Source organism: Galeopterus variegatus, unplaced genomic scaffold (assembly GCF_000696425.1).
Source record: "Galeopterus variegatus unplaced genomic scaffold, G_variegatus-3.0.2 Scaffold2520, whole genome shotgun sequence".
Taxonomy (NCBI): domain Eukaryota; kingdom Metazoa; phylum Chordata; class Mammalia; order Dermoptera; family Cynocephalidae; genus Galeopterus; species Galeopterus variegatus.
The window spans coordinates 107,460-128,755 of NW_007728631.1; the positions used below are offsets into that span (position 1 = coordinate 107,460).

Here is a 21,296-nt window from a genome sequence, read left to right on the forward strand (position 1 = left end):
GCCAGATGAGAAGTCGGTGGGTGGGCATATGCATGCAGGTACGACCAACCCTGAGCGCTCCGCGCAGTGGGAAAATGAGCCGTCCCTGAACATCCTCTGCCTCGGTTCGTCCCTTTGCTCTCCGGGCTCCTGACAGTCCCGGCGCCCGCGGCAGGTGCCTCTTGCACCCGGTGGCCCGCCCGCGCCGCCTCCCCGCCCTCCCCGCGCCGCCGCAGTGCGCAGAGCAGGGCTGGTCCTCGCCAGCCACGCACGGGAGGGGCGCGCTCCGGGGCCGGCACCCTTCCCAGCGCGGTGCCCGTCCCGCATCCTCCTCCTGGTCCCCTCCCGTCGCCGACTGCAGCCCCGGGCCCCGCCATGGGGAATGTGCCATCCGCGGTGAAGCACTGCCTCAGCTACCAGCAGCTTCTCCGGGAGCATCTCTGGATCGGGGATTCAGTGGCAGGGACGCTCGACCCCGCGCAGGTACCACCTCGCGGCCCAGGGTGTCCCCACCGTCTTGCACACTGCCAGTGGGCCTCTCTCCTGTCAACCTCTTGGTACTCCTCCCCACTTTGTGTCAGCTCTGCACCCCAGGGCCCTTCCTGCAGCAGTTCTGTCGTGTTAGGCCGCACCCCTTAAAAGGTTTCCCGTCATCTCTGTGCTGTGAACGTGTAGTCCCGCCCCTACAGATCAGCAAAATCCCTACCTGTGACCATTTGCAGGTCACCCAAAGGAAAATGATTCCTTCTCCGTGTTTTCCTTGGAAGGAGTGACTTATATAATATAATTTGTATCCATAGGTATTCTCCAAGGACAGTGCCCTGTTCTCTGTTCCCTCCCTGTACCATGTCATGTAACAAAGACAAGTTTGTCACAATGTGAGGCAGAAAAAGGAATGAGGCCACAGGTTAGGAAGACATAGTAGGATGAAATTATTCAGCAGATCATTAATTATTCCTAATGTATTTATGCTTCAGCAAACTGAATAAGCTTGATAAAAATTGTAAATAATAGCAATTTCATATTAAAATTTATTCCTGCATTATTCCTAAAAAGCCCGTGGTAAGACAATAAACAACTTAATGGTATCCACACTTATAATTTAAGGCACCCTCGATCAGAAGTGTCAGATAAACGAAGAAACAGTATATAAAGAAATTTACTTTACCTTTGAAAAAAAAGCATAAAAATTAAAATTCCACAAAATATTAAACAACAGTGAAAATTGTTATGTAAATGTTAAAACATGGAAAAAGGAGGGACCTATGAAGCCTTAGCAATTATTTTTTTGAATTACAGGTACTGGATGCAAAACTATTTCTGATTCATCTTGGGAACAAAATTATAATATTTTGGTGGATAAGCATAAATTTACTATGTGGCTTTACATCAACTATTCTAACATTGGGTTTTCATTTTCCTACAGTGTATTGTCAGTTCAGTGTATCAATATGTGAAGTTGTAATCTTAGCTCTGCAAATTGGAATTCAGCATTTGTAAATTCTTTAAAAGAGAGTTGCTCCTCATTACTCAAGATGGCGTGGTCATCAAACTCAGAACTGTTGATGACAATGGTAGAGGGGAAGGTTTTCTTTTATTTTCTCACATGTTCACGTGCCTACATTCTATTTTGATCTTCCTATTAAAACTTTTAGTGTTCTTAACTTTTATATTCAGTCTGTTTTATAATCTGGAATCCTCTACTTTTTTAAGGGACTTTTGTTGCTGGGTGAAAATTGTATTTCACTCTCTGCCCCTAAGTTCTAACTTAACACATTTTGTGAGCTTTGGGGACAATGATAGAGATTAAGCTGCTACTTTGTTTGGCCTGTGAACAGGATAAATGAAAATTATTAGGATTACTGAGCAAGGAAGGTGAGCGATAGGATTTTGGGGTACCCATTAGCCTAAAGAAGATTTTTTTTTGTTCCTTTCTGCAGAAATAGCTATACATTCTCTAAATCTCGCTTTTTGACCCCCCGACTGCTTTGCCTGGGAAACTCGCTTTATTCCTCAAATACAGCTTAAAAAATAGGATTTTGGGGTACCCATTAGCCTAAAGAAGATTTTTTTTTTTGTTCCTTTCTACAAAAATAGCTATACATTCTCTAAATCTCATTTTTTGACCCCCCGACTGCTTTGCCTGGGAAACTCGCTTTATTCCTCAAATACAGCTTAAAAATATTTTCTTTTGTCCAACCCTTTTCTCCCTCTAAAGTTAATGCCCTTTTCTCTGTGTTCTCAGGAAATTTATGAAAAATTCTGTTTTATTCCCAATCCTGTTGCATTGCGATTTTTTATATCTTGTCCCATTTGAATTCAAAGTGGCATTGATACCTGACACTTGGCTTTTTGAAATTCATCTTCTTCCTGGTCTTCTGTTTCAATAAACCTTTCCTGCTTTATGTCCTACCTTCTCTGGTTCCTCAGCCTCCTGGGCAGGGTTGGTGGACTCTATCTGTCTGGTAAATATTTGGTTTCTTCAAGACTAACTATTATACTCCTCCTAGAGCTTCTATCCACACTCAGTTTCAGTTACTATTTATGTGTCTTCCAGATGTATATTCCCATCTCTTTCTTGAGTTTCAGTACCAATGTTCGGCTGCTCACTTGCTATCAACACTTGGGTATCTCAAAAGCAACTCAAAATTTCCAAAATTGCGTTCATGTTGTACTTTTTCCTACCCTGGGCCTTCTGCAGTATTTCCTGTTTCAGGGCATGCCATTATATTTCGTTCAGTTCTGCAAGCCACAGACCGAGAGCTCCTTTCTTTTATTTTCCCTACACCCAAAGCATCACTGAATCCTACGATTTTACTTCTTGAATTTCTTTCAAATCCATCTATTTTTCGAACTTCACTGTTACCACCAATTTTAAAATGACTATCTCTTGTGCGTATCTCTCATATGACTGGTCTGTTGCAATAGTTTGGTTACACTCCTCAATCCACTGTGTATATAACCAGTTAGGAAATGTTCTCTATTTCAAATAAAATCATGCTCTCTGTTTCTCAACTGTCTATGAATTCCCACTGCTTTTAGGAATGGACACCAAAACTTCTAATACATTCTCTGAAGCCTCAGATGGTCTTTTCATTGCATCTCTCGCCAACATCATCTTAAACTGTTCTCCTTTGTTCTTGCCACTTTAGCCACAGTAGCCTTGTTTGAATTCAGTAATAAATTACATTCCCTCTGGAAACATGCTTTGCTTCCTTTTCCCCTCTGCCAGGAAGGTTCCTTCCGACAAATTAATTTTCATTCAGCCTTCAGCTCTCAAATCAAATGTTACTTTCTCGCAATATCATTCCCAGACTCTCAAGGCCAACAGCCATTGTTATACTTTTGCATAGTGACCTGTTTGATAAATATAATATGGATTATATATTTATTTTTGCGATTATTTGATGTTTTAATCTCCTGCCAGACATTAAGCACAATAAGAGCAGAGAATTAAGCACAGTCCATCCCGGGAGATTCTGAGCACCTAACAGAGTGTTTGGTTAGTTTTTGATGGTTAATAAATACTTATTGAATAACCAAATGAATGAATGTTTACCCTTCTAGGTCATAAGCATTGCACGTATATGAGGGCTATGAAATTTCTTTTTAGCATTTGTTGAGGGCCCAGAACAATGATTGGCACATTGTGGTACCATGATCAATATTTGCTAAATGAATGCAAAATCAGTGAGAATGAGGACACGTCAATAGAGTTTGGTCTTAGTGCCAGTAGACAGATATGATTACTGTTTGTCTTACCTTTTCATCTCATAGAACCTAGTCATGCTTTGATGCAGAGGCAATTGAAAAAGGATTCTCAAGGCTGGGATGAGAAAGCAAAGAGCTTAACTAATTCTCCATTGTTGAATCTGGTGGAGAGAATCATGAGTAAGACCAACCCCTGTGATATGAAATAGTTTGGTTGCAGTTGGAACAGACAGAAAAAACTGTATTTTGAAAGAAGCCTTTGCTAAATAATAGAAGACTGGAAACCTAGATCCTTTTCTGCCACCACCTTATTCAGTGATTTTATGCATGCAATGGCCTGGCTAGACCTTAAATTTTTAGTTTGCACATTTGAGATAATAATGTATCTCTGATAAGTTATTAGGATGAAATTAAATATTGTGTGTGTGTGCATGTCAATATGCACACACACATTTGAAGTTTAATAATTTATTACCAAATATAAAATGGGTCAAGGTGAATGAAAGATTTACTGTACACAGGTCCACTAATTAAATTCTTTGGGTCTCAACTTTTTGCTAGTGACAGTGGTTTTGCGGAAAGCTCTCTTAATAGACTAATACGTTAAAGTTGCTCATTATGTGATCCAGGCTATCTTTTAGGGCCTATTTTATTTTCTATATTTGTCTCTGTTAATTTGGGTATGATAAATCTGGTTTAATTGGTGGGTTTTAAAGTTTTGATTCAATTTAAGTCTCCTGGTAAAGCAATCCCTTTTTGATTTTCTGTTTAAGCAGTAGCTAAATCTCTTCATATATTAATACCCTCTTGCAACAATAAAATTCCCAAGAACTAAATTCTTATACAAACAATGTTTCAATCTTACTATATTTCTAAAAATAAAACTGTAGATTATGGGAGATTAAATTTGGAGTTGTTTTACATTCAGTCCTGATCCTTTAAGTTACTTTTGTTGTCAGCAAAAATTATGATTCAAAGGAAAGTTATTTGGTGCTAGAGGGTCTCTGGAATTTAACTCAAATGTATTGTGTTTCTGCTTAAATTTAATCAGAGGATAATGTACCTATATACTTTTAGTTTGCAACTACGTTCTTGTTAGTACATTTACTAAACACCTTGGAATGATTGGGGAGGACTTTTTAGAAAGGAACAAACTACCATTCCACTATTTGTTTTCTATTTGTCTCATGTGTTCTTTGTTCCTTTACCCCCTCCCCACCCGCTTTTCTCCTTTTTTGGCTTCTTTTGAAATAACGTATACTTTTATTGTTCATTTTCCCCTTGCATTCGTATGGTAGTTATATGCTATTTTTTTTTTACGCTTAGTTGCCATCTTTGTCAATGCACAACCTTTACATATTAAAATATAATATAAATTAGTACTATTTCAGTTTATTAAAAATGCAAATATAACACTTTGCTACATTTACTGCTTTGTGCCTTTTATATTTTTGCTGTCATATATATTCATTCTCTGTGTGGTATGTTCACAAAATATATTTATTCTCATACAGTCAGTATCTGTTTATATTTGTGCACTTATTTTCTCTTTACTTTACTCTTCATTCCTTTCCTCATCTTTATTCATTCATCTGAGATTACTTTCCATCAGACAGAAGTATTCGCTTCAGTACTTTTTTAGTAAAAAATCTGCTGGTGATGATTTATTTCTGTGAAATTACATGTATATGCACACACACATATACACATATATAATGTTCATAAGCATAAATGAATATTGATTATAAACATATATTCTATCTAAAGAATTTAAATACATGATAACAGTTCAAAGCACAGATCTCTCAACAGAAACAGGAAGCCAGAGACAATGAAATCAGCTATTTGTCTTATTTTTTGGTCCCTTAATGATAACTTGTCTTTCTTTCGCTTCTTTTTGTCTTTGGTTTCCAATAGTATGATGTGTCTCTGTGTCCAGGTATAGTGTTGTGTGTGTGTGTTTTTATTTTTTCATTTGTCTGGCTAATTTTTTTTTTTTTTTGGTGGCTGGTGGGTACTGGGATCTGAACCCTTGATGTTGCAAGGCCATGCTCTAAACAACTGAGCTAACCAGCCGGCCCCTGGCTAATGGTATGTAGCATTTCTTGGATCTTTGACTTCTTGACGCTTGTTGGCTTTCACATCTTTTGGAAAATTTTCAACCATTTTCTCCTCAAACATTGCTTCTGTTTCTTGTTTCTTTTTAATCCTCTTCTTTTGGGTCTACAATTAGAAGAATCTTAGAACTTTCCCTGTGCCCCATTTATTTCTTGCATTTATTTTTGTATTTTCATCATTTCTTTTCTTTCCATGTTTAGTCTGAATATTTTCCTCTCATTTATGTACCATTTCACTACTTCCCTCTTTAGCTTTGTCTAATTTGTTGTTAATCAATTTGTGGAGTTTTTAAAAAAATTATTTATTTATTATTATTATTATTTTCTTATATTCTAAGATGTTGTGGAGCAGTTGGGAAGGAGGGGAAAAGGGAGGAGGACAGAGTGAGAGGATGAAGGAAGGGGGGCATGGTCAAGGCCCATGGCTCCCCCCTCATTCTGGCAGGGGAGCCTGGGTGCTACCAGCAGTGGCTTGGTGGTCATCTCTGGGCTGGATGTGGATGTCAATGGGACATGGCTGAGGCCCTTGTCTCTTCCCCCACTCTGGATTGGGAGCCTGGAGGACTTCCAGTCCTTCTAGGTTTTCTAGGCGTTCTTTGGTGGTGTTAGACTTTTACTGGTTAATATCAAAAGTATGTCTCTGATCTGTGGGTTTTTAGTTTTTTCTTTCAGTTCTGTGTTGGATTATTCGCTATTCCCATCACTCAAACTCTGCACTGGAACTAATTTGTTGTTCTTTGGTTACTTCTAAAATGGGGTAACTTCCTATGGGGACTAGCACTTGAGCCCTATAGTTGATCTAAATTCCTGCTTTGCTGCTCATTCCCCGGGGAAGGCTTTTTGTGAAGCTCAGGTTTTAGTTCTTGACGGAACTTCCTATGGGGACTAGCACTTGAGCCCTATAGTTGATCTAAATTACTGCTTTGCTGCTCATTCCCCGGGGAAGGCTTTTTGTGAAGCTCAGGTTTTAGTTCTTGACGCTGTATGTACTTCTGGGTCTTGTGAAGTCCAGTACCCTGGATTGTGTGGAAACTCTGGTCTGGGCCTGAGACTTTTCAGAAAACTGTTCCCCCTGCAGTTCCATACTCCTGACCAGTCTCCACTGATTGGAGGGCAGATCGGCTGTCCATGCCACGATGTTCCCCTGTTGGCCCATCTTCCTACCCCCTGCACTCCAAACACTTCCCATAGGACGGGGTTTGTGCTAGATTCACTGGCCTCTGAGTGGCTTCCTTCCAGATGATTCACTGGCCTCTGAGTGGCTCCTTTTCTCACTTGTCTGTGGCCCCTCGCTCCTATGTGGGTCCACAGGAATCCTGTTACTGGTCTTGCTGGACTGGAGACCACCAAGTCCCTCTTCTTCCGTGCAGCCTCCAAGCAACTTCCTGCAAAGGGCATTCACTGGCCTCTGAGTGGCTCCTTTTCTCACTTGTCTGTGGCCCCTCGCTCCTATGTGGGTCCACAGGAATCCTGTTACTGGTCTTGCTTGACTGGAGACCACCAAGTCCCTCTTCTTCCGTGCAGCCTCCAAGCAACTTCCTGCAAAGGGCAAAGCGATGACTTTTGCCAGCTCCTGCTCCATATGCTCACCAGGGCTAGACTTGAAATAGTCAGGGTTCAAAACAGTTGAAGCAGTCCTTTCTTTCTCTCATTACAGCTTCTCATGCCTTCGTGAACTCTGTAGGTCTCTCCTCCTCTTCCCCTTAGCTCTAGAGGCCCCACTTTGGCTGTTGTTGCTTTTTAATAGTTGTAAATTGGTTGATTGTGGGAGAGGGTGATGCTGGGGACTGTCTATTTTGCCATCTTGATTGGAAGTCCCCTCATTTATTGAGTTTTTAATTTCAGTTACAATAGTGCCCCTTATCCATAGATTTTCTTTCCAAATGTTCAGTTACCTGCCTTTAGCTGTGGTCTGAAAATAGATGAATACAGTACAATAAAAAATTTTGATAGAGGGAGAGAGCAAACATTTATATAACTGGTCTTGAAGTATACTGTTATAATTATTTTATTTTATTATTACTTATTGCTGTTAATCTCTTACTGCACCTAATTTATAAATTAAATTTTACCATAGGTATGTATGTATAGGAAAAATTGAAACATAGTAGATGTAGGGTAAGGTACTATCCAGGGTTTCAGGCATCCAGTGGAGGTCTTGGAAGATATTCCTAACGAATAAAGGGAACTACTCTATTATATTTTTGGATTAAAGCATTTCTTAATGATTTTTTTTGAAAATTCGAAAAAATTAGTTTCAAAGTGTGATACAGTTAGGTCACTGGAATCCGAATAGTTTTTAGTGCACTGCCATAATTATCTTACCACGAAGTCTCAAATGTTTATTAGAATTATTTTAAATTGCATGTCTGATAATTTCAATAGCCAGATCTTCAGTCATTCTATTTCATATATCTTCTCTCCTGGTATGACTACTAAATTTAGATTATATATTAAGATGCCTGGTATGAAAAATTATAGACATAATTTGAGGCTCTAAATGATACTATCTTTCTCAAGAAAGGATTTTTCTTTTGCTTTTGCCAAGCAATAAGTGTAGAGATGACTTACCTTAAACCGATCAGGTGCTTAGCTGATATGGGGCTGAGTCTATTTTATTTGTGAGAACCTGTTTTTTTTTTTTTTTCTTCATCCTCATTTTTATTTTGTAGCCCTTCAGGGCTCCTAACTAAAACCTAGGATGTTTACCAGAGTCTATTCTCCTTGTTAGGACCTGAACTCAAAATATTTCCTCTTCAGCCTTGTGAGGCTCGTGGAAGCTCTGATGATCCCCTCGTCTTCTCTATTGCTGATATAGAATTGGCAAATGCCTCAAGAAGAAAAGTCATACTGCTGTTGGGCTCACCGCTTTATATTTTTCTTCTGTATGGTATATTGGCTGCTGAAGTACTCACTACCTTGGCAACTCTCTAAGGCTATCAAACAGGTGTTTTTCATTAATATTTTATTCAGCTTATCTGGTTGTTCTCAGTGACAAGTTTGTACTGTACAAGCTAGTCAGCCATAGTTGGAAAATTAACAGTATAACAAGGAAAGTGAGTTTTAAAATTCCATTTTTGAAATTTAGTTTGAATTGTAAAAATGTATTCATTTAGAATGTTACAAAAAATTTGAAGTGGTTGCATTCCAGGTAATATGCATACTGTTTAAAGTACCAATTTAAATTTCAAGGAAGGAATAAAATGATTGGATGCTTCATGAAAAAAAGTTAATGGAAAAATGACTATGATTTTCACTATGAAGAAAAATTGTGTAAGATAATGAAGCTATTTTTAAACGATATGAAAAGTAATACTCATATTGTGCCCAACTTCCATATCTGGTTTTAGAAGAACAATGTACTATTTACTCCTTCTTTATGTGTGACATAGTTTAGTAAAATTTTGATAGCTTAATAGTTTAATAAAATTAGTTAAATTATTGAATGAGTCGATGAATGATGAGAACGGTAGTCACTTTATAATAATCTTTCTCTATTGATGTAGATTTATCTCAAGTCTTTCCATTTTATGGGCATGAAGTTGGTAAGAGTGTTTTCTTATTATCATTTACATTTTCTCTTTAATCTTTGCTTTGTTTTCTTTTATTCATTCATTCTCTCTCTCTCTGTTTCTCTGTAAACTTTTCCATATTTTATCAGTTTATTAAAAAAGCATCCTTTATAATAATCTTTCTCTATTGATGTAGATTTATCTCAAGTCTTTCCATTTTATGGGCATGAAGTTGGTAAGAGTATTTTCTTATTATCATTTACGTTTTCTCTTTAATCTTTGCTTTGTTTTCTTTTATTCATTCATTCTCTCTCTCTCTCTGTTTCTCTGTAAACTTTTCCATATTTTATCAGTTTATTAAAAAAGCATCTTGTAAGCTTGTTGATCCTCTTGACTATTTGTGTATATTGTCATCTCTTATGCGTATATGACATGCAAGCAACTGATTTCTATTTTTGGGGAAAAAAAATCCTCTATTTTTCTACTGTCTTTGGTTTAGTATTTTAGTTTTCTTTATTTGAAATTTAGCTCATTTAATTTTAGTCTTTTTAAAAAATAAGTGCCTTTAAGACTATACGTGTCAATTTCTCCATTGTTTTGCTTTAAATGTGTGCCTTATAATCTGCTTATTTGATTACTCTCCATCCTTAGGCAGATTTAACTTTAATTATGCTTGATGTTCTTATTTTATATTTAAATCAATATTATTGTTTGAAGCAAAAGATGTATTTTGAAGAATGACCTTACTCACCTTTAGAAAAATTCTGTTTTATTTAAATCAAGAGTCTTCACATAGCATGTACCAGACACATTGCCTTTCTCAAGACCCTCTTTGTTAATGTAAGACATCTTATAGATGAGGTGAAGGTAGGGAGTTCCAAAGACTCGTAATACTGATTCGAGGTCAAAGATTTAATCATAGGCACAATAACGTTAGAAAGTTGAAAGGATAGGTATTTGTGATTAGAGGCTTAATAGGTGAGCTGTCACAAACAATAACAAGCTCTTTTTATGACCATATGAATTAACGGCAGCAATGGAGTAAAAGTCCAGAGAGTTTCACCAAAAACCAAATATTATATGGAAAGTCCATTAGGACATTGAATACACTGCAGAATAGTTTCAGGATTAGGGGTGAAGCGAACAATGGTAAACTAAGTTCTAATGACCTTGATATAAGAGAAATGCAGGTCATCAGGCAGGGATAAGGGACAATATGGCCAAATCAAATGGATATCAAAGGAGCAGGGGCTTTTATACAAGTAAAAAGAAGTAAGAGTCTTCAAGAAGTAAAGGACACTAAAGTTGCCATCCATTCTTCTGTCACTAAGCAAAGAATAGGAGACTAAGCAGTTGCTACATGAGAGGGTGTAGGTGAGGTGCCCTCCAGAAGGATAACTGAGGCCTCCGTAAGGCCAGGAGGTAACAGGAATGTCAAGTAAAGAGGTTGAGAATGTGGTGGAGCTTTTAACTGTAGAGCCGTTTCCAGCTGAAAAAATAAAAATTCTTGAATCTTAGCATAACAGAAAGACAGATAACTATGAAGGATCTTAAAGAAGGAATAGATGATTTCTAGGAATAATTTATTTGGAAATGACTAAAAGGAACTTGTGGGTTACCAAGTGAGTGAGTCTCAGCAGTCTGGTGGTGGCTGTGAGTCTCTGGGTGTCTCAGCATCAGCAAGTTCTGCATTTATGGCATATCAAGAGAATCCTCATCTCTCTGTCATGGGGACTCTAGATCTTGAAACCACCTTTAATAGGAATTGACTTATGAGCAATTTCAAGAAAAAGCTTTAGGTCAAGGCCTGTGCATTCCCAAAGGGAAATGCCAGGCTTGTGAATGCTGAAAAAAACGGCAGAAACCCTGGGGACAGTGGCTTGGTCCCTGTGCCATCAGGGAGTGTGCTCCTTGGTATTTTATAAGATGTAGCCATTTCTATCCTCCTCATCTTTTTCCTATTCCAAAGATTTTTATAGCTGTAACATCTACCACTATCGAATGCTCAGTTTATGTACCAGGCACTGCCTAACTGCTTTACATGCAATCAGTCATTTAATCCTCCCAATAATCCATTTCAAACATTTAGTAATAGTGGTGCAGAAAGTTGAAATAACTTGCTCATGTGCAACAGCTAGTGAATACCAGAGCTGGGATTTGAACTGAGACAGTGCCTGCAAATTCACCACTATACCAGCACTTCCTAAACATTTCTGGTGAGAGGAATCACCTGAGGTGTTTATTAAATATACCAGAAATTCTGATTCAGTAGCTCTGAGTTGGAGCCCAACTAACTTTATTTTTACTTCACCCAATTTTGGTAAACACTGTGCTGGATGACACTGCCACCCCTCTACCCCTGGATCTGCTGTCAGAGGGGCTGATGTCTTATCATGTTTCCTCTAATCTGTCATTCCAGAGCTCCTGGCTCCTGCCCATGAAAAAAAGACAGCTATGAGTTTCAACTTCCCTTCTATCCTCTTTGAGGTTGAGACTAGAGTTCTGCCTGGAATAGAATTGCATTGGATACAAAAGGAAAAACAACTTGGTTTCCAATAAATTTCCTGTTCCCTTCAATCTTCAATACTTTCTGTCCTTGGATTTCTCTTGGCTCCTGTATTCCTTGCTTTCTCTTATTCCAGCTGGCTTTCACATCCTTCCCTCCCCCACTCTGTGTTCTTGTTTTTTTCATTAGCTCTGAGCTCCTCCAAGTCTTCTGGCTTTCCTTATGCTTATTCACTCTGTGCTGTAACTTTCCCTGACCCTTTCTTCTCTCCTTGTCTACCCCCTTTCCAAATTTAGCTTTTATTTTTGTTTCTTTTTATTTTTCTTAATCAACCAAGGAGGCTAGACTGTGCAGACCCATAACTTTACGGGTCACTCTCATGTAACCCACAATCTTTAAAAGAGCTAGAGGAAAATCATATGTTGGGAGACTGTCATTTTAACAGAAATTCTGATTTGAAAGTTATGGTACAGCCTGCTTGGAGTCCTAATATTAAAAGCAACACCTATTTTATTTCATTTTTTAAAATTTTAATTTATTTATTTTTTCATTGTATGTGCTTGTGGGGTACAGTTTGGTATTTTCAATATATGCCTATATTGTATAATGATCTAATCAAAATACTTAGCATATCTATCACCTAAGCAATTTTGTATTTATTGAAACATAATTGACTTACATATCTGTGGGGTACAGCGTTGGATATCAATGCCTCTGTGCAATTTATGATGCTCACATCAGGATAGTTATCACCTAAACATTTGTCATTTCTTTGTGGTTATAGCGTTCAAGATCCTCTTTTCTGGCTATTTTGAAATATACAATAAAATATTATTAGCTATTTTCACCCTAGGGCACCAGAACTTATTCTTCCTATCTAACTGTAACTTTGTAACTTTGTACCAGTCTACCAACCTTTCCCTGCCTCCTCCTTCCCTGCCTCTGATAACCACTATTCCTCTCTCTATTTCTCTTTTTTCCCCTCTCTTTCTAATTTACTTTTCTTAACTGATTCATGATAATGTATGTATTTATGGAGTACATTATGATATTTGGGTACATTCATTCTGTGTGTGATGATCATATCAGCGTGCTTAGCTTTTGTCATTTCTATGTGTTAGGAGCATTCAACATCATCTCCCAGTTTTCTCCCACTATTCTGACTGTTGTTCATCTAAGTAGGAGATGCAAATTAGCTGCCCAGGTGAGGCAAATTTAACCTCTGGAAATATTTTGTTTAGTCTAGACTACACTTAAGACATAAGTGCATATGAATGCCTTTAAGCAGCACTGTGCTTTTTATTCATATCCTTAGCTACCCCGGGCACTACTAAGGTTACCTTCCTGTGCCTACTGGTATTTGATTTTGTGATCCTTGATGAACAGCTACATGGTGATATTTTAAGGAGAATATCCAGGACATTTATGAATATTGACATATTTTTCAATAGTGTAGAGCCTAATTATAACCATATAGCAAGCAGAAAGTTGTCTTTAAATTACCATAAGTTTGCCATCTTATTGGAAAATGTTCCTTTTTCTGAGTGATCAGAATTCACTCCTAAATGAACACTCAGTGTTAACTAATTTCTTTTGAGTACCCTAATTAGTAATTTTAGCTCTTCTGTATCGTTCTTATTGGACTATAAGGTTTATTTTTACATCCTGATGCTATTTTTTTTTTTCCTTTCCTGGCTACTGTTGTGAAGGCTGGAGAAAGTAGAATCTAGCTTTTCCTTCATTTTTCATATCTGTGTTTCTACTGAGTTAATTCACACAGTGTTCAATATGCATCTTCACATGACTCTGTTTTACGGGAGGAGTAAAAACATTGAAGGGTATAACAATCCCCTCAGGGTTTAGCAGCTTCTCTGTTGCAGTGTCTAAGCTATGGTCTCCGGTTCAGGATTCAGCTTTTGAGCTTGATCTCTCACCGATAGTAAGCGCGTCTAATGTCACCTTATACTTGTAAGTTTCCAAGTCACGCTTCCTTGTGTCTAAGCTATGGTCTCCGGTTCAGGATTCAGCTTTTGAGCTTGATCTCCCACCGATAGTAAGCGCGTCTAATGTCACCTTATACTTGTAAGTTTCCAAGTCACGCTTCCTTGAATTTGTGAAGTAGGGAAATGCAGATGGCAGGAAACTTCAACTACATAAAAACGCCTTTAATACAAGTTTCACTCTATGAAATCAGCATTTCATAAAGTCTTTTTGGTGAACTTTATTAAGAAGCTATGGGGTCTAGGAAGCTTGGCAAACAAAGAGGCAGGAAACCCCACAGAGAACATGTCTGTCGGACGTCTTTCCTTCTGGGTTTTCCTTCCAAGTGTTTTTGGATCTTGAAGGAAGTGGAGTGGCTCTCTGCCACACTTTCATACATCTGTAACCCACTGGGTGTACAGAGTCTGGCATTCACTCTTTAAATTCTTGACTCAATCTGTATTTATTTCACTGTGAAATAGAAGCTGATCATAGGTTAATGTCGAAGTCAAAATATGAAACTTATTTTTGTTAGACACAATTTCTACTTTTTGAGAATTTTGATTTAAGGACTGAGAATTCCCTGATTTTTTAAATGATATGGGATGGTTTGAACCTTGCATTTTATAGATTGTGGTGGACCTGGTCAAACATTAAAGCTAAGGGTAATTTGGTGATCTGTTTGCCTAGGTTTTAGGGCTGTGTTTTAAAAGACATTTCCAAGATGTGTGGAGAAACAGATGTAGTTACTCAGGGCTTCACTCATGATTGTCTGCTATCACTTAGTCCCCATTCCCTTATGACAAGATTTTAATATTTAATTTAATATAATTCTGCTGAATGTGTGCTTTAGAAAATATTGAAAGGAAAACTTGAGCTAAAGGAGATGGAACAAAGCTTGAATAATTACTCATCTCTAGAGAGCTAGATATCTTAAAACTCCTTGCTCTTTGAAGAATGTATAAATATGTTGACCTTTTGATGTGATAGATTTAGTGATAAATTATTAAATAAAATTTCAATCATTTGTCTTAATCAAAAAATATTATTTATGGGCAGTAAAGTATTATTAACAAGTATTTGGGACATTATATAATAATAATAGTACTATCAACTAATCTTTATCAGATAGTGAAGTTATTCCAGTGACTTTGCTAAAGGCTTTAATATAATTTCTGAACTCTTATAGTTCTGCAAAGAATATCCTGTTATTCTCACCTTAAACATGAGGAAACTGAGGTTCAGAGAGTTAATAGAACATTCTCCAGGACACTTACCTGGTAGAGGCACTGGATTTGAAACTAAGTCAGGTTCCAAAGCCTGTATTTCTTCCACTACATCATGTCACTCTGTTGACTAGGAGGAACTTCAGTTATGAAAATACAATTATCTAGTATGAATTTTAAGATATATTAGTTAAGTTCTGGATTAAGCTATCCCTTTAAGGAAACAAACTGCAATTGGTTACAAATGCATAGGAAGATGTAGCTCAGTTTCTGCCATTAATTAATTTTAAGACCCAATATTTACAAGCTGAGGTTGAAGAACCTGTATGAATCGCTCTTACCTCTGAAACGGGTTATTCATACTCTTTAAAGTTATTCCACATTTCTTTGAAAACTTTCATGGCCTTCTCCTTTCACTCTGTATGTGTCACACCACCTGTAAATAGCTTTATAGGGCATTTCTGAGACATACATCCTTCCTTAGTTCTTCAGGAAGTAGCTCAAATTCAGGTGACTAGTACTTCAACCACTGACTATTTATTTTTGCCCTATGAGGCCATCCAAAGCCATAAGGTATAGAGTAAAACCACACCATAATGCAATAAATGGAATAGGAAAAACCTCAGTCACCTAAAAGGTGCTGAGGGGCTATTGTCAGATTAATAAAAATCTTTATTAGTAAGATATGGATTGTTTGAAGCATAGAAAACAATAGTTTTCCATCATTTGTCTCAAGAAACATGAAAGTAAAGATAATGAAACAAATAGTACATGATTGATAACAGAATAAAAAAGACAATGTATGAGAAAGAAGAAATGACAAGGTAGCTGTTCTAAATCCCACAACTCTACCCCTGAGAAAAGAACTTTAGTATATATACTTCCATTTGGGCAATGAGGAGCTGCAGGAGCCCAGAGCCCGTCATGCTGTGGCTGCACACTTGAACTTGAATTTAGGCTTTCACAGAATGCACTTTAATGAGGCTTTGCTGCTTTTCCATTTCTGCTCAGTATTTCTCTCTCTCTCTTTTTCATTTGATACGTAGTAATGGGACACAGTGTGATGTTTCAACACATGTATAGAATGCATATTAATCAAATCAGGATAATTGGCATATCCATCACTTTTATCATTTCTTTCTTTAGCATTTCTAAAAACTGTATTTAAAGTACTGAAGGCTGAGGTGGCCAGGAGTTCCCTGTGCTCTATTTCACTAGCTCCTCACTTCTCCTCTCTAAAGGAGCATCAGTCTGTGATGCTACACCTTGACCTGGCCTCATGCTATTTGATACCACCTCTCCCTCTTTTACTGAAGGCAAGAGTAGGAGAAGCCCAGCAATTTCTCAAACGGTTGGGAAAGGAAGATAAATATATAATCCTTTTTATGAATTTTGCATGAACTCATATCTAGCTAGTCTTGAGGAAGCGACATGTAAAACTTGGCATCAGGTTATTTAATTACTCAAGCTACATGTAATAACTTTCTTCATCTTCTGATTCATAATATAGGTAGAGACATTTTCTATTAATTTGTAGGGACAGTAGCAAGTGAATGCTGAGGACAGTTTTACAAAGTTTAAATATTTTAAGGGCTGAGATATGCTATAAAATAATGGCATTTTATTAATTTCCAGGAAGAAAAAAATCAGTGTGAAAAATTAAATTTATGCATAATTAGTAAAACATATCATTCCGATGTACAGTAGAAATCACAGGAATTGAAAATAAGAAAAACGGGGCATACCTTTTACAGCTTTTTGTATTACTGTTGTGCAGAGTATAATTATATTTGGTCTATAGGGTATATGTTTTATTTTTTACATTTTGGCTTTAACATCTCTCCCTTCTCCAGCACATCATTGCTTTTTTAGATCACTAATTTATAATTTATTGTTATCATCAACTAAACATTTGAATACTTTCTAAGTGTTTATAAATTTTAGTTGCTCTAATTTTCATAGGACAACATTGATTGCTCATGAATTTGTACCTGTAGATAGGTGTTTATTTCTTTACATGTGTATGCAAATACACATACCCACTGAAATTAACCCCATCCATATCGAAGTATATGAATGTCAGTTTCATGTATGTAGGTTTGTATGTATGGATATATGTATGTATGTTTTTATTACTGTTGGGTAAATGGCAGTGCATCAAAGCATATATATATATTTTTGGCATCAGAGCATCTAGATGGAAGTAATGAGTTGGCCAAAGCGAAATTAGGACCTGGAGCAACTGAGGATATTTGGATATGAGAATGATATAATAAGAACTGACAGGGACCATTGAAAAGTGAGTATGTAGGAAAAGACATTGATTGGGAGAGAATCTCCACATTGCCTGCTTTGTCTGTTCCATCTGCCTTATAGTTGATTACTTAGCCTGTTCTGCTATTGTCCCTGTAACTTAAAAATATTATCTCAAATAAGCTTTCAAATGACCATTTTAATTACCAAATGTGTTATTATGTGACTCTGGAAAGGAGGACCTACTCTTACTAGACCAAACCTGTGTAAGTTGGCCATTGATGTTCCAACCCCTTCCCTCGACAGAAACTGAAGTGAGACCCATAGAGGGCAGGTGATTTGGTGGTGGGGCAGCAGATCTTGAGGCCTTTCCTGAACAATCTTCTCTCCCATTCCTTCGAAGTATTCAGTATTAAAAATAGTGTCTATGTGTGTGTATGTTTCTTTCAGTGCACTGAAATATATGTAGATGTTCTTGGTATCGATATTTCCAAAATCCCACTGGAAACTTAAAGAAGAATAGAAAAATGTTGAAGTGACCTGTGAACTTTGTAAGGAGATTTTATAGAATTGTTTGACAGCAGATCTTGAGGCCTTTCCTGAACAATCTTCTCTCCCATTCCTTCAAAGTATTCAGTATTAAAAATAGTGTCTATGTGTGTGTATGTTTCTTTCAGTGCACTGAAATATATGTAGATGTTCTTGGTATCGATATTTCTAAAATCCCACTGGAAACTTAAAGTAGAATAGAAAAATGTTGAAGTGACCTGTGAACTTTGTAAGGAGATTTTATAGAATTGTTTGAGAATATGGTATTATGGTTTAAAATTTCTTCCATTATTTTGTCTATGCTGAGAAGACTTACTTGGAATGGTCCAAGTGAAGAAAGGTAATTCAATTCCACTTAGACATACAAGAGTGGTATTTGAAAGAAAGAAATTAGAAAGTGCTACTTAATCTATGGAATTAGAATGGATATTAATATAAGGATTAAAATCTAAATTTTTATCTGTGTTACAGTATACTGGTAGAAGGATTGTATCAATTTTACAGTTGATGGTGATGGGCTGTTGTTTAAGCACAATCTTATCGATTTTTTTTCCCCAGTGTTGGCTTAAGCTAGAGCTATGGATCTCAAATCGTGATCCTTTAATCAGCAGCATCACCATCATTCGTGAGCTGGTTGAAAATGCAAAGTCATGGACCTAACCTGATCTAGTGAATCATAATCTCTGGAGATGATCCCAGGAAACTGCTTTAACAAGCTCTAAAGGGTATTCATATGCATGTTTAAGTTTGAGAACCACCAATCGAAAAAGTCCATGACTAAAAGCTTCATGATCTATACAGGATACAGCTGAGAATTAGGTTTGGGTTTTGTCTCAGTTTTATTTGTAGGGACCTTATTATTTTTTTTTTATTTCTAAAAAGGAACCTGATTAACTGAGATTGTAGGGCAGATATGATCAAAGTTTTCACATACAAGAGTGATATTTGAAAGAAAGAAATTAGAAAGTGCTACTTAATCTATGGAATTAGAATGGATATTAATATAAGAATTAAAATCTAAATTTTTATCTGTGTTACAGTATACTGGTAGAAGGATTTTATCAATTTTACAGTTGATGGTGATGGGCTGTTGTTTAAGCACAATCATATCGATTTTTTTTCCCCAGTGTTGGCTTAAGCTAGAGCTATGGATCTCAAATCGTGATCCTTTAATCAGCAGCATCACCATCATTCGTGAAGTGGTTGAAAATGCAAAGTCATGGACCTAACCTGATCTAGTGAATCATAATCTCTGGAGATGATCCCAGGGAACTGCTTTAACAAGCTCTAAAGGGTATTCATATGCATGTTTAAGTTTGAGAACCACCAATCCAAAAAGTCCATGACTAAAAGCTTCATGATCTATACAGGATACAGCTGAGAATTAGGTTTGGGTTTTGTCTCAGTTTTATTTGTAGGGACCTTATTATTTATTTATTTTTATTTCTAAAAAGGAACCTGATTAACTGAGATTGTAGGGCAGATATGATCAAAGTTTTAAAAATGATTTTTTAATATAATATAGTTTAATCATATTCAAAGTTGTTATTAGCATGAGAATCATCTGGAAGTAAATAATGTTGAGAAACATTGCATACTATTTGTTTAGAGTAAGCAGTTTGTTGGGATATTTTAGTTTATTGACTAAATTAAGTAATGCTGCGGAAATGGACTATTTATATACAGAATAAAATTAAACTTTATTGAGCAACCTGATGAATTGTGTGTTTTAAAGTTTGGTTTTCCAAACAGAGGTTTAGTTCACTTAGCTGGAAGGCATAGTGACCAAGTAATCATTGCATGTAACCTATTTGTTAACTATTCCTTTGAGGAGAAATTGAAATCCACCCGTATGGTTTAACTTTTTAATAGAAATTGAATAGAAGAAGATTGATGTATTGCCTAAAATGTCTGATAAAGGTTACGTCCAACTTTAGCAGAACTGTGCAAAAGTTTTGTTTTGTTTTGATGTTTCAGTCTGCAGATGTTAGCTGTTTTTGTGGGGAAATAATGGTGTTAGCTATGAGTTTTCTTGGAAAGAAAGAGCTTAAAAGCTTTAGAGTGCTGGAATCACAGTGTGCACCGCCAAATGAACATGGATGGAATGTTAGGTGAAGTCCATGGGGAGTCATTCAACAGCAGCATCTGGAAGGAAACAATAGGAGACTGGAGGGTTTACTCTTCAGGCAAATGATTAAGAGGCGATTAAATGAAGGTGTTAGGATGTGAGGGAGGGAAGGAAGCACGGAAGGTGTGTATATAATGTAGAATGAAGGGATTATGGAAAAGACTTAACAGAATGAANAACTGTAGATCACAGCTGAACTTATAAAAAAACTGGAGTGGGAATTTGGACAGAACAGCTTATAGGTATCACATGAAACAGAACATGAGATTCATATAATACAGAACATACTGGGAAGTATTTTTTGGAACAGTAAAGGATAGTGATGATGTCTAGTTACAGAGAGCCACTGGAAATCAGTTCTTACAGCTGGAAGGACATCCTGCTATTACACCTTTATGGTCTTACTCTGATTATATTGGCCCCACTTTAAAGTCCTAAGAAAGCTCTGGCTTTGGAAATGAAAATCCAAGGCTTTGATCAAGTGAGTGGTTTTGCTTTAGCAGTTTGATACTAACTTGCTCATAATGCAGCAGACAGTGTTGCTTTAAATTATTTTGAACAAGAATTTCTTTTTACTCTTCTTGTGAAGAATCATGTGTTCCTGCCCATTTCTCTTTTCAACTGACCACTTGCAGTCTCAGTTGTGAGTGAGTGAACAGTGAATAAATTAATTAATTGATAAAGGAATGAATAAATAAGTAGACAAAGCTCTATGTTTAGTTTACGTGATATGGGATGAGAACTAGTTTATTTTTCCCCAACAGTCTTATGTTTATCCTTAAAAACAAAATCAAGTTTTCCTCTGAATACAAGTTTTCCTTCTCAATGCCAGCCAGACATTTGAGCATGTGGAAAAGTTAGAAATTACACAGAAAGGTAAGGTGCCATTATGGAAGCCAGTGTCCTTCTGTGGCCCTAGTCATGCTTCCTAGCAGTCACTTTGAGGTTCTTTATTCTTAACGTATGGAGATTTTGCAAACACAAGGCTCAATCTGTACACATCTAAGAATTGTATTTTATTAGCCAGTATGCCTAAATTCTGTAACACACAACCCCACGTTCTTGTGGCTTAAAATAATCTCAGATGATTTCTTACTCAAGTCCAGTGTGGATGACCTGGTCATTCTGGGACCCAGACTCCTTCTTTTTGTGTTCCTGCCCTATTTAAGTCCTTTCCATTTAGCTGGAGGATGGGAAAGGAGACCATGGAGACATCCACATCTTACTCCATTCAGGAAGTAACATGATTTTGCTTCACTCCATTGCCCAGAAATCACTCAAATGGTCATACCCGGGTGGAAGGGTGACAAGAGTATGATCTGGTTGTGGCCGTAG

The 21,296-nt window shown here is 37.0% G+C and overlaps 1 protein-coding gene across 2 annotated transcripts in view; it reads left to right on the top strand.

Moving 5' to 3' along the window:
* Positions 1-202: 202 nt before the first annotated feature.
* HMGCLL1 (3-hydroxymethyl-3-methylglutaryl-CoA lyase-like 1) overlaps positions 203-21,296 on the top strand; it is a 153,878-nt gene continuing 132,784 nt past the window's right edge. The window contains exon 1 of one of the 2 annotated variants that reach the window (XM_008582101.1): positions 203-462. In XM_008582101.1, coding sequence (XP_008580323.1) covers positions 355-462 — 108 coding nt within the window. In that variant the 5' untranslated portion in view covers positions 203-354. The remainder of the gene's footprint in view (positions 463-21,296) is intronic. The other variant, XM_008582102.1, reaches the window with a different exon arrangement.